We start from the raw sequence: 13950 nt of genomic DNA, 5'->3' as shown, positions 1-13950 counted from the left end.
ATCTCTCTCTATTGAACCAGGGGTCTTTGCAGTCCCCTAGAAGTGCTTTATTAAAATTGGGCTTCTTGTGATTTTAATGTAGTTACGGTTAGACATACTTAACACCGCCACCTGAAACACATGTTTTCTGTGTCCTCGGAATTCCTCAATTAAACACGAGCACACGTTTCCTCTGTCGGATCGGAGCGAGAGAGCGGGAAGTTGGAGCCGCGAGGCGTCTCTACTGATCCGCACGCTATTCTGCAGCTCAACGCCAGTCACCCTTCTCAGTCCGCCGCGCTCTCAGCTAATCACACCCAACACGTTCTTTAATCGCTTGTGAGTTCGCCCAAAGAACCCCCCCGAAAAACATGGGAGTCCGACCCGCAACAAAAAATGCCTGCTCCCCTTTCCAGTCAGTCGCGTCTCCAGTTGCTTGTGAACACGGGCATTGTGGGAAGAAACGGCAGCGTGAAATTAATCCCGTCGGCGGGTTTCCACTTTATTAGCGGAGACAGTTTCCGAGCCGCGGACTAGCGATGAACCGTAGCCAGCGAGGACCGTGAAACCTCAGGTGTTGAAAAGCTCCGACAGGGCGGGTAATGGCTTTACAGCGCGGTTAACGCGCTGTAAAGCGCAGGGTCTTGTTGCCCCCGGAGATCACCGCCCCCACAGACAAAAAAGGAAAAAAGAAAAAAAACGGAACTACTGTAGTGGAAATTGCTAAGCGATAGCGCTGCGGTAATGGATAAGGAGAGCCAGTTTTCTTATAAAATAGGCCGCTATTGGTCTGGTTTACCCTTCAACTGGGGCGTAATGAGCAGGCCTATAGGGCCTGGACTCAAACCCGCATCCACCTGTCAGAAGACGGTGGTGTGGCTCGTATCTATAACAATCACTCTCACGTAAACTCTGCCATGACAGCTGTTTTTCCAAGCTTTTCAAACCCTTTTCGCTACTTTATTTTGGCAGAAGTAGCGTCTAAAGTGAACGAGCTTTGACCTAGCAGTTCTAATGTTTCTGGAATTTCTTCCCGGATTTAAATTGTAACAATAAGTAAAGCTTTATATTGGCTTACATACTGCATGTGCTGTATGGAAAATTGAGATGAGTTGATGAATCAATAATGACAAGGTATGACGAATCAATCCGTTTAAATTGTGTAACACTTTATTGAAATACGGAGTAACATAAAGGCTGGACCTTTCTCTCTCGGTTTACCGGCAGTGAAATCTCAGAAGGTTAGAAAGATAATACATGCTTGAAGCTGCCCAGAAAGAAAAGCCACCATTTCACATTTTCTTGGGGTCTTAAGTAGAACTTTTGCAGCCAGTTTGACAAAAATATTTATGTACACCCAAGGGAAATAAACTCCTCTGAAATCTCTATTTTTCCCTTGTTACACTCGGCCTACAACATATCACTTTGCAATGAGAAAGACCGAAAAATAAAAATGACAACAATAAATTGTTAAAAATGTGTACATTTGGTCAAAATAATAACTCCATAGATATCCCCATGACAACCTATAAAGACCAGTACAGCTGAGTCTCTCTGCGACCTGATTTGTTGGCACGGTGAGCCAATTTCCAAATTGGTGTAAAATGGTTTGAAATAACAGCGAGAATTTAAAACATATAGAATATATGCCTCTGCCCCTCACCAAAGAAAATAAACACACATTATTCTTTCATTGTAAGGAAAACCAAGGTGAAAATGCACATAGGGGGCAAGTGATTGGCCAGATTATAAACATATGCCATTCCACTGTACGGGTTCTGAGAAATCCCTCTACCCTATAGCTGATAGCTCTATTGACACAAGAAATGAAATTGCTGCCTTCAAAACGAATGACTCGTGGGTAATTGACACAACCCAGAAACAGTGAGATAAATATTTGTTTTAAAATTTAAACAGTATGTTGGAGACCCATTTTCAAAATGATTACATATATGCATGTTATCCGTGTGTCTGTGTGTATGTGTACTTGTGGCTGTGTATGCATACCCGTGTACTTTTTAGAAAAAGCATGAAGGCTGTCGTTAATATTATAATACTGTGGTAATACTGATGAAACAATCTCAAACACAACGTCTTCATTGAGTACTGCATGTGTAGCTTGCATAAAATGCAAATATTTCGAAGATTAAAAACAATGCAAAAAATAATTACATTAAGAAGAAGCATCTTTTTGTAAAGTGGCTCAAATGTCTAAATATATAAAGGATAAACAAATAAAATATTTAACAGATTAGCATTCCCTTTCAATATAACTTTAATCATTTCAGGCATTGATGAGGATTTAAATCTCTTTTATATTCCATATTTAATAAAACATATACACTCATGTTAAGATGAACAAATTGGTGTAATATTGTATAAAAAACAAATGACAAAAAAGGTTTGTGATATGCATATTACCTATTTCATAGACATATTTGGTCTTTGTTCACTAAGATGTAAAATATGTTTAGTCCATAAAAAAAAAAACTGCATTGATATGTGATACCCCTGCATTGATAAGAACGATGCTTTTGCAAAAAGAAATGTCAGCACAGCCATAGTATGGTTAATCTCCCCTCTGAGTTCACAGCACGAGTTGACCTCTTTAAGGGAATGCGCCAGTGGAAGTTCTTGGTAAAGGCCTTCGTTTTAAGCATACTCAGCTTATGTACTATAATGTAACTTACATGAGAGGTGGCTATAACAGTACAGTTAAAACCCCTGCGTCTTGCATAAAACATACAGTGAAATACTTTAGTCGTGATGGCTCTGGCCCCCGCATATAAAACAGAAAGCACCGTCTCGTCAGTGCCTGGTCCTGAAAAGTGTCTGTGAACTTCCCTTCACTGTTTGAACTCAGCACTCCCAAAACAACAACAACAACAACAAAGAGGAAGACATTTTGTTAGCTGAACCCTGTCCTGATTGGTCGCCCACCTACGGAGCAGCCCACTGGCATGTCTATATGTCCCTAGAACCCCATTTGGCGTGACCCACACCCTGGGATTGAAACCCATGCAAGTGATACACAGATGAGAGTTCATATGCTATAGCTTGACTGCATTGTACAGTAGGAAACATCTCGCACACAGTCACACATTCAGTTTGCTGTTGTACATTCTCTGTGCACACACGCACCCAAACACTCAAGCACGCACACACTCAAACAAGAAGGCATGCACTCACACAAACATGCATCCACTCACGCACACACACACACGCACACACATTTATGCACATATACATGAACGGACACATGCACGCACGCGCACACACATTCATGTACTGATGCACATACACCCTCAGTATGTGAAATCACACGCAATTCTCCTATATGTAAAAAGGTATAAATGCATTTGGTGCTATAATGGAAGATGTGTCTTTAAGGGAGAAGCTTGATCCAGCGGCAGAAACAGCAGTGCTGGGAAGGACTATTCTGGCGGAGAAGTGCTGGCTCTGTGACTGGTCCCAAGCCGGGTGGATGGGTGGTACGCGTGCGTGACATACAACATACATCCGTAGCAGTGGAAGGAGAGGTCCCGGTGCTGCCCCTGTTGGCTCCCCGCGTTGCCAGGTCCTCAGCGTGCAATCCCCCCTTGACTTGATTTGTTTAGGCTTTGTGATTGCGTCTCCTGGATTTCTTCACCCTGCAGAGAGAGGGGGAAAAAGGAGCACCGATTAGAAAGACACACACATTTTTGGAGAGGAATGGGTAATTTCCCTTTGTGTGTCCGTGGTCTTATGATTTTATGTAAAGACAGGGTAGTCCCTGTCTTTAAGTAGATAATTTGAAACAGGAGCAGATAACATTATCTGAGTGAGTTCTTCTAATAAGCATACGGAAAAATCCGGTATGTCGGCTTTATGAGCCATTTAACACATTATAAATCCTGACGCAGTTCATTCGACAGCTCAGCCTAACCTCATACTCACAATGTGTGTATGCTAGTAAGGGTACTGCATGAACTGTAATATAATTTCTACTCCATGCAGTTTGCACGATAAAGACCGGGTTAACTCCCAGTTAAACGTTCCCCACAGTGTGTTCTGTGTGTTTTGCGTTACAGGGATGCAGTAGGTAACTGTATCGCAGCATAATCAAGTCAGGCCGCGTTCATGGATCTGCTGCTATGCCACACCTGGTCAGGTGGTGACCACATGACGCAATGGAAATTATTCTCCCCTTTTTTTTCTTACCTTTTTGGAATTTATTTTTTAGGGGTTTTAGGATTTTATAGTTTTTGTCAGGGGCTGACAACGAAGCCGGTGCTAATGTTCTCCAGACGTGCTCGGAGCATGTTTATGAGCGGTCCACACGCATCCTAACTGCCTGGATTGTTCATATAAAGGACAGTAGCAGTGGGAGATATTAATATATATATTGTATTTTATTTTTATAGTCTAAAATGTTTTCTAACTCAAAACTTTAACAGTAAATTCTAATGTGTCGGCAAGTAGTGAGGAGGAGGACCTCAGAAATTAGCCAAGACAGACAAAATCAATCTAATTTTATGGGCCGGATTTCTATACAAATTGTCGACGTCTGCTGCAGGAGAAAGGAGTGATTGATTCAGGTGGGCTTTTTTCTCGTTGCGATGAAAGACCCTTCACAGATAATAACTCTGCCCTAAATAATTGCCAAAGACCATTTTGATGGCATTTTTATGTCCTTGGAAGCAACACTTGGGGTGCAGCGCTGTTATATTTCACTTTCTGGGTTCTCGTGATGTGTCTGCTCCGTCTCACGCTCGACTTTCATAGACAGTGGGAATGTGTGTGGGTGTGTGTGTCTTTGTGTGTGTGTGCGTTTGCTTGCATGCGCTTGTGTGTGTGCCTGTGTGTGTTTGAAGGGGGGGATGTTGGTGTGTGTGCGTGTGTGTGTATGTATGTGTGTGTATGTGTGTGTGTGCATGCATGTGTGTGCTTGTGTGTGTGTGTACGAAGGGATGTGTGTGTGCGCGCATGTGTGTGTGTGCGTTTTCCAAGGGGGAATGTGTGCGTGTGTGTGTGTGTGTGTGTGTGTGTGTGTGTGTGTGTGTGTGTGTGTGTGTGTGTGTGTGTGTGTGTGTATGTGTGTGTGGCTGGGCTTTTGTGCATGCGTGTGTGTGTGTGTGTGTGTGTGTGTGTGTGTGCATGTGTGTGTGTGTGTGTGTGTGGCTGTGCATGTGTGTGTGTGTGTGTGTGTGTGTGTGGTGTGTGTGTGTGTGTGTGCGTGTGTTTAGGGTTGGGTGATCCTCTTACTTGTTAATGGCATTCTTTAGGTACTGCTGAAGCCACTTGGTCTCTGGATTGATGCACACTTCCCGGTTGTTCTTCAGCTTGGCACTGTGAAAACAACTCATATTAAAATCTCTCTCACCAATATTTCATATTCACCGGAGCCCAGATCTTTCATTCAAGTTTTTTGTCATTGATTGCATTCACAGCATTTCATTTGCTGAGCCAGCCATTCACTCTCTCTCCTATCGAGGGATCAGGGCTAGGGTTACTGACACAGATTACCCATAATAAGCCTTCCCATGATATGACTAAGAGAAGAGGAGAGAGGAGAGGAGTGCTATAGGGGAAAGAGAGAGCCTTATAAGATATTATAGCTAGATGTACGAGCTGCATAAGCCAGGAGACGGTTATAGGGTTAGGTTACTATTGATGCATATTTTTATGGTAATAAGCCTGTACAATTAATTTCCTTTCAGACATACTTTCGAAGTACTTTCTAACACAAAGCTCCTTGATTATTACGAACCATAACCTCAATAAAAGCAATGGGAAAAAATATATATTGCTTCAAAATCCAATATTTACAGAAAATGTTGATCATTAACATTAAATGAAACAACAGGAAATGTGAGTTTCTACCCCAAAAAAAATCAAGGTCACGCACAAAATATAATTTAGACTTTCGTTAAAATGTTTAACCGCATTCTTGGACCAGGTGTTTGACCTACAGCCTGGTCTCCCACGCCACTTCCTACGTTTTAAGTAGGCTGTGTTTATCACATTATCATTAGTGCTGGTACCATGTCCCTAGAATACCCACAACCGCTGTCTTTACAGACATCACTCAAAGTGGACAATGTGTCAAATAGTGCCTCAGCTTTCACGAGAGTTCACATCCACACATCCCACAAGTTGTAACCAAAGGATTATGGGATGGAAAGGGTTGCCACCCAGCTGCAGTGAAAAATGACCACCGCTGTTTCCACTCACTGGCAGCTGTATGGGAGACACCCACGTCTCTGAAAACACCGTCTAAATCAACCCCCCCCCCCCCATCAAAACAAGTCATTTAATTGTGTGTGTGAGAGGGGGAAATGGTTTTCGGGGGGTAATTTCCGAATTTCTCTCTTGAAATAACGAATGATTTGTTTTCTTTTTGTTGCCACATGCGCTTGTAAATTCTTCACAAAGACGCAGCCTTTGTTCGAAAGGGGTTGCACGGGAATGTATGACTCCATCGCTCAAGCCGACAGTACAATATTCAGCTTAAACTCAAGGTTGTACGTCAATCTAGTTATTTTCGTTTCCCTGACGAGCCAGGGGCAGCTGGTTGTCTGGCCGCGGTGGCTAACAGCTCTGTGATATTAATATTTTTTAATATTTGCTGTTCCTCGCGCTGTGCGATGATGGATGCTGGAGCTAATGACTAGCAGAGGATTACTCCCGTTATCTGAGACATCTTGGCGGGTTTGAACTTTGATTTATTTATTTTTTCGCCGGAGCATTAGGCCGGCACCCCCCCCCCCCCCCCCCCCCACCCCCCCAAGACAGATGGACCTCACACCTTCACGCCAAAAGGTGGGTGGGGGCGCGAGGGCTCACGGCTCAGAGGAGAAGGTAGCACCTCCCCTCTGTCGCATGGCCCTGCAAATTAAACACACCCTACCACCCTACCAGATCCTCCACCCCCAGGGCCGGCCTCCACCCCTTTTGCTGCCCCGACCCACCACCGTCTGATTCAGTGTGGGGGCCCCTGGGGGCCACCTCTGTGTGGCCTCTGGCCGCGACCAAACACCGCGACAACCATCAGTTGTCCGCTTGACCTCTGTGTGAGCCAACGGCACAGGCGACACGCACGCACGCACACGCACGCACGCACACACACGCACGCACGCACACACACGCACACACGCACGCACGCAGGCAGGCGCACACACACACACACACACACACACACACACACACACACACACACACACACACACACACACACACATACAAAAATAAACATAAAAACACCCGACCACGCACAAGTTACGCAAATACAAACACACACACACAAGTGAAGAAATGCCATTGGCCCGGCGGTCGGAGCGGAGTCAACCCGCTCCGTAGCGGGACCTGCGCTGGTGTTCCCTGCTTCCCCCCCCCCTCCCCTTGTGTCCTAACGGAGCTAACCCCTGCTGATGTGATGCGTCTCCCCCGGCCACCCGGCTGTCTGTCAGTCCGTCTGTCTGAGTGACCGGGGCTGGGGGGGCCCAGCGCTCCACCCCGGTTGACCCGGCTGGAGATGGGCTAGGGGTGGAGGGGGTGGAGGGGGTGATGGGGTGTTGAGAGGTGGGTGGGGGTGGGGGTGGGGGTGCTTTGGAGTTCCACAAGCAGCAGGTAGAAATTACTTCACAGCAAGTCTATACCAACAGAGGAGTGGGGGTGTCAGCAGGGGGCGACGGGGGGGTTGTGTGTGTGTGTGTGTGTGTGTGTGTGTGTGTGTGTGTGTGTGTGTGTGTGTGTGTGTGTGAGTGTGTGTCTGTGTGTGTGTTTAGATGGAGGGGCAGAGGGTTTAATGTTACTGGCCGTCTTTTATCTCTCTCTGATAGAGGTAGGAGAGCCACGCGGTTCACCCCTGCGGTTTCCCGTTCCTCTGCCCCACTTCCTCCTGGAATTTGTTTGGGGGGGGAGGGGAAAAGGAGGGGGTGGAGGGGGGGGAGGGGAAAAGGAGGGGGTGGAGGGGGGGAGGGGCAAAGGGTTGACGGGGGTTGCTTTGGGGTCTATCCAGAGTCCTCTCTGACCTTTTGCCATTGGGTTACCCCATCTATGTAAGGGCCTGCCCCCCATCTCCACCTCCTCCTCCTCCTCCTCCTCCTCCACCTCCTCAACCTTCTCCCCCCATCTCCACCTCCTCCTCCACTTCTGCCCCCCTCCTTGACCTCCTCCTCATCTTCTTCCTCCTCTTCCACCACCTCCTCCTCCTCCTCCTCCTCCTCCTCCTCCTCCTACTGCTATGTCGCGCCCTTATTCTACGAGTGAGGGAGGCTTCGGCCTCCCCAGGTCCCCGCAGGCCACAGATAACCGGGGCCACTTAATGCTTAATGTGTTCCAGACCGTCTGCATTAAACGTCACGTGTCCTGGGCGGTTTCCTCGGAGGACGGGCGGAGATAAAGAGAGGGGAACCCAGAACAGGCGGGGTCAGCGGGAACACAAAGCTAATCACTTTGACCTCCAACCAACATTTCCTTTGCGAAACACAAAACCGTCCCTCCTGAGTGCAGGACCTGGGCTGCCTTCCTGCATCGGTCCGTGTGGATCACGGCCGTCTATTGTTAGCAGAGGGCTACGGATTCAGGAAGCACAGGACGCAGCCTGTGTCTAAAAGGGAGAGTGTGGCTCACACTCCTGTTTCAACAACTCCATGTCTTGAGGAGCTATGGGTGGGCTTTTAAAGTATCGCTGCAGCTCTGGTGCTCGGCTGATATAACCGTTTAAATAGTGGATTCCCTTCATGGACTTTACCAAAACATGGATCATCTGGACGGGAACGGGGAAGCCGAACGTGTCGGTTTGAAACTATTAGTTAGGGAAAAATAATCGTAATTTGGTGAAGGGTGTAAAGCGATGAGGGAGCCAAGCTGACGCAAGTGAAAGCAGCGTGAAAAGCTGTGGACCGCAATGTGACCTGCCAATTAACACACGCGCACACACGAGCGCACACAAACACGCACGTGCCCAGCACTCACACAGACACACACACACTCTCTTTGCTTGTTAACCTCTCCATTGAAATAAGGGGCTGACCACAGCAGTTACCAACAGAATGTGGACGTGGTCTCTCTAACTACAGAGTGTTCCTCCAGTGACTTCAGTACAATCGGAGCAATTTCTGCCAAGGCATAGAGGAGGTCATCAGAAGGCCAGCGTCGTAGCACTCCCCTCTGCAGCCGTTTAAACGGCAGAGTCTGGCTTCCTGTGTTGGTCAGTACCAGGGGTTTTGAACTCCATCAGGCGGGGAAGGCAGCTACTCACATGACTTGGAAGGGGCAGTTGGGTGTGTGGAGGAACTTGAGCTCCTTGATGGAACGCTGGGGCACCGTGTTGAGGGTGGAGCGACACCAGCACCTCTCCACCAGGCTGATGGGCTTGGCTGCGGGACACAAAGCGTGGAGAAGGTGGAGGTGTTAGATCAACGGAGTTTAGGGGTGGATGCGCGGCGTTTATGGGCTGCGGGGTCACAGCTGGGTTCTTTCTTTTTGCGAACACAGGCATTTTAACTGTGATACCTGTCGCCCACGCACACACGTGCATGCACACACTGAGTACCAAATCATCCGCGTCAGACGACGGTGCAAAGTGTTGCTGAGGGGCCCCCAGCAGCAGTAGACCGGCCTTAAAGCCACTAGAGAATAGAGGATATTGAGTGATTCTTGCACCAGAAACGCAGAATTTGCTGAGGTTGTTCGCAATAATCTGTTGACATCAACGTTAAAATATACTACCCTGGGTATTTATTTTTAATAATATATCGAACCGTGAGATATGTAACTACCACAGCAGTGTGTACATAAAATGAATGTGTATGTGTGTGTGTGTGTATGTGTATCGCAGAAAAGTTGAGGCATTTAGGAACCAAGATTTGTTAACGTATAAGTTGGGCGAAACAAACGAAAACAATTAATTAAATCAGGTGTAATTGTAATCAATTGATTAACAATTCCAAGTGGCTATAGAAAACCTGATAATAACCCAGACTCAATATGATAATTCATTCATTAGCTATCCTTACAGGAAATGAATATGACCCCTACTCCAACCGCTTGCTCCCAGCGACACACACATCATGTACTGTTTATTCTTCCACAACGCAACCAGAATGTATGAGTTTACCTGATTGTGATCCGAACAACTCACTCATTAAAAAGAGCTTACACTCTCCACACACACACACACACACACACACACACACACACACACACACACACACACACACACACACACACACACACACACACACACACACACACACACACACCAAGAGATACACACACACCAACACACACACGCACACACACACACACACTCTGAGACCTCCAATTATAGAAGCAATTTTCGCTCTCCCTCTTCACAGCGCTAAGCCCAGCCACTCAGCTGGATGAGGGTCCTCAACGCTCAGGAATACTGGACCCCTCCAGTACCCTGCTCCCTCTGCTTCTGTTCCAGAGACCACTCTGCAGATTAGCAGACACAACCTCAAGTACATTCTTAGTGTGATTACAAATCTCCCTTGGTTGCCTTCACAGAGCTCGCCGCCGCGTTACTGGCAGTCGCAGCCGCCCCGAACCAGACGCCGCGCAGGAAGAGACGTGTTGAATGTGTTCTGAAGCTGCAGCCATTGTCCTGATCGATTGTAGTTTATGCACTCTGTGGAGGTGCCAAGTTGTTGCAGAGCAACAACGGTGTCGGTAACTGTAGGGCGCTGGGAAATGTGTGCGTGTGTGTGTGTGTGTGTGTGTGTGTGTGTGTGTGTGTGTGTGTGTGTGTGTGCGTGTGCGTGTGCGTGTGTGTGTGTGTGTGTGTGTGTCGTGGGGAGTCCAGTTGTGTTATGATCTCTAAGTGGAAGCAGTCTACGTGCTGTAGTCTGGGTTCTGCAGCGTGGTCCCTGATTAATACATCATTCACACTAATACCAACTGTTTATTCAGTGCGTGAAGGCTTTTTGTCTCGGCCTTCATCCACTTGAAAACTTGAAACTTTTAGGCTCCTATATCAATCATATAATTTTACAGCTGTACTTTTTTAGTCTCTGTCTTTTTACTATACCGACATCTCAGCAAAAAACACATTTACGTGATAAAACAACCCAGTCATCAAAGTCATTCTGGTTCTGATGCACAGATCTCAAAGTTTTTACGTTTTTAAATCCAGCTCTGTTCTTTACCTGACATGAGAGGATATATATGAACACATCTGCTAATAGGGAATACTTAGCACGTCCCTGCCGAGACACACCTCTCCTTTCTCTTTCAAATGCAACACCAAATGTCCTGGCCACAAATGGCTAAATCCCGACCAATATCAGCCTAATGGTTCACACTCTATCAGGTCGCTGTTGTCATGCAAAGCAGCTGTCATTATGCAGCTTACACAGGCAGAAGGGCCGGAGAAGAGAGCATCCAGTCATCACCCTCTGCATTGTTTATCCCTAATTAGAAACTAATTAAAAGAAAGCAAAGAGCCAAGGCAAATACACACATGAAGGCCGGCGTGACTCTTTAATATGCGCCCAGGGGGGCTCTTCCCCGGGGTTGAAACAACACTCTCCGCAGGCCCCCGGCCCGGGCACCAGGGCTTCCTGCGTCTGCTTCCAGCAGAAGGACACCGGCCGTAATCCATGAGGTTTGGTATCAGGAATATATCTGGGTTTTAGGATTATTTATATTTTTTGTATATTTTCGATATTTCGAGTTTGTTGCATTTATTTGTTAATTGTTGTATAAGACATTTAAAAAATTGCAAATTCAAAATAAATAAAATAAATAATGTACATATTACATATATAAAAGTTCTAAATACGTTTTTCAATATTCAATATTAGGCTGCATGAGAGATTTTAAATTAAAGCTATTTAAACTTTTCCAAAAATACATTTTTAAATAGTGGGCTATATTATCATCATTTATGTTAATTGTCTAAACTTCGAAAAAATCGAAATAATAAATGCGTGTTAAAACGTATTAAAGGTGATCCAACATATTGTTTGTATAGCTTGTATTTAAGTATTCCCCCGGCTTTGCAATTATTTGAGTTCATAAAATAAACTTTAAAAAATCACTGCGCAATTAAAGAGAAAAAAAAATCCCATCCTATAAATGTTCCAGCACGTGAAACAATAAAATCCTGAGCAAAGAAATCATTTACAGCTCCTTAAAAGGCTCCTAAGACACAAAGTTTCACTCGGATCGCAAACTTAAAAAATCTGCTCCAACATCTCTCCTTCACTTGCTCAAAACATCCCCAAAACATTTCTAGATTACAACTATAGCCAACAACACAACCGACACAAGAACACTCACAACCTCCACACTGAAGACAACCAAAAGCTACAACCATAGACTCCTTAGGTCTCCTCTCCGCAGCGCTGACACCCAGTCGCCACCTCCACAACCTCCACACAGCGTACACAATATTCCCCCCGGCCCGCTGGACTCACCGCTGGAGATCGGAGCATTGATGGCCACGGCCAGCAGAGCTGTCAGCGCAAGCAGTTTCATGTCCATGGCTGTCGGCCGGTCGGCTGATGGGCGCTCGCTGGAGGAGGTTTTAGAGCGGGCTGCAGTCAGGAGGTCCACGCTGCTACAATCCAGAACACAGTGTGACTGCCAGATCTCCTCAGAGCTCTGTTAAATCTGAAGCATGGCAGGGTGGGAGAGAGAGGGGAGGGAGGGAGAGAGAGAGAGGAGGGGGGGAGAAACCCATTTTTCTCAGGAGGGGAGGGAAGGGAGGGGGTGCAAGAGAGGTTGGAAGGGTGTGTGTGTGTGTGTGTGTGTGTGTGTGTGTGTGTGTGTGTGTGTGTGTGTGTGTGTGTGTGGAGGGAAAGGGGAGAGGTTTGGGGGGGGGGGGGGGGGGGGGGGGGGGGGGGGGGGGGGGGGGGGGGTGGGTTCCAGCACCCAGCCAGCAGAGACTTCCTCGTTTGTAAATGCCTTGGCTTTGAATCAAGAGGAGAATGTCTAGGAAGGGGAATTCTCCGTCCCTTTCTCAAAGTGAATCTGCCCCCCCCCTCCCCCGCCTCCGCTCTGACTCCATCTCTCTATTTTTGATCTTTCTATAGTGGCCGTGTTGCTAATGTTCTTCTGATTATTTGCTATTCTTTTACATTGCCTCCACCTATTTCTATTCTTATTTGTTTTTTGCTCATGCGCGTATGCAATCAAACACGCACAAATGCCTGCATATGCAAACACACATACACAAACACACACACACACACAAACACACACACACGCACGGACGCACGCATGCATGCACGCACACACACTCACTCTTTATTTTCTCTCTCTCATGCTCTCTCATGCACACACACATACACACACACAAACACCCACACACACACGCACTCAGAGGGTAAATGTTTTGTTAGCATTCTCTCACTTTCTCCACCTCTGTCTTTTTAGCTCTCTTACATTTTAATCCTCCCCCCTCTCCTCTCCCCCCCCCCCCCTCCCAGTCAGTTGGAGTCCTTTGCTGTCTCCCCTGCCACCTGCTTCATGTCCTTATTCCGATATGCAAGACTTTCCTGTGACTGGGGTGGAACTAAGAAAGGCGTGCATTGATTTCACACATGAATAAACAGAAGGAGAGGACAAGGACTGTTTTTAAAGAAAATATCTGGAATTGACTGGACTGTAAATGTTGTTCTTCCGAACCTTACCCGTAACATAGATTCCTGTCCAATGATTTTTCTTGCTTCATCAAACTTTCAGTTAGAACACACCTAAGACATAGTTAAACATTCGATGTATCACTTTGCTCCATGTAAGCTAAAGGCTGATTTGATTAATTATCTTTAAGATGTGGGACATATTTCAGATGATATCATCAGACAGCTGTGTGTAAAAACACAGAACATCCAAGCTTAACTTTGAAGAGGGAATAAAAAGTGAAGAACACTAAACAGGCCTGAAATGGACAGAGAATGTGTGTGTGTGCATGCATGCGTAAATGCGTCTGTCTGCATGCATGCGTGTGTGTGTGTGTGT

The 13950-nt window shown here is 46.4% G+C and overlaps 1 protein-coding gene across 1 annotated transcript; it reads right to left on the bottom strand.

Moving 5' to 3' along the window:
* Positions 1-1127: 1127 nt before the first annotated feature.
* cxcl12b (chemokine (C-X-C motif) ligand 12b (stromal cell-derived factor 1)) lies at positions 1128-12616 on the bottom strand. The gene is made up of 4 exons (XM_030352332.1): positions 12405-12616; positions 9224-9341; positions 5224-5307; positions 1128-3629 (listed from the first exon to the last, which is right to left on the bottom strand). Exons 1-4 carry the CDS (start codon positions 12469-12471, stop codon positions 3593-3595), a joined length of 306 nt encoding a protein of 101 aa, XP_030208192.1. The 5' UTR covers positions 12472-12616; the 3' UTR covers positions 1128-3592.
* Positions 12617-13950: the final 1334 nt, after the last annotated feature.

Source organism: Gadus morhua, chromosome 3, assembly GCF_902167405.1.
Source record: "Gadus morhua chromosome 3, gadMor3.0, whole genome shotgun sequence".
NCBI lineage: Eukaryota > Metazoa > Chordata > Actinopteri > Gadiformes > Gadidae > Gadus > Gadus morhua.
The sequence above is the reverse complement of the archived record's forward strand: the minus strand, read 5'-3'. Positions and strand labels throughout refer to the sequence as shown.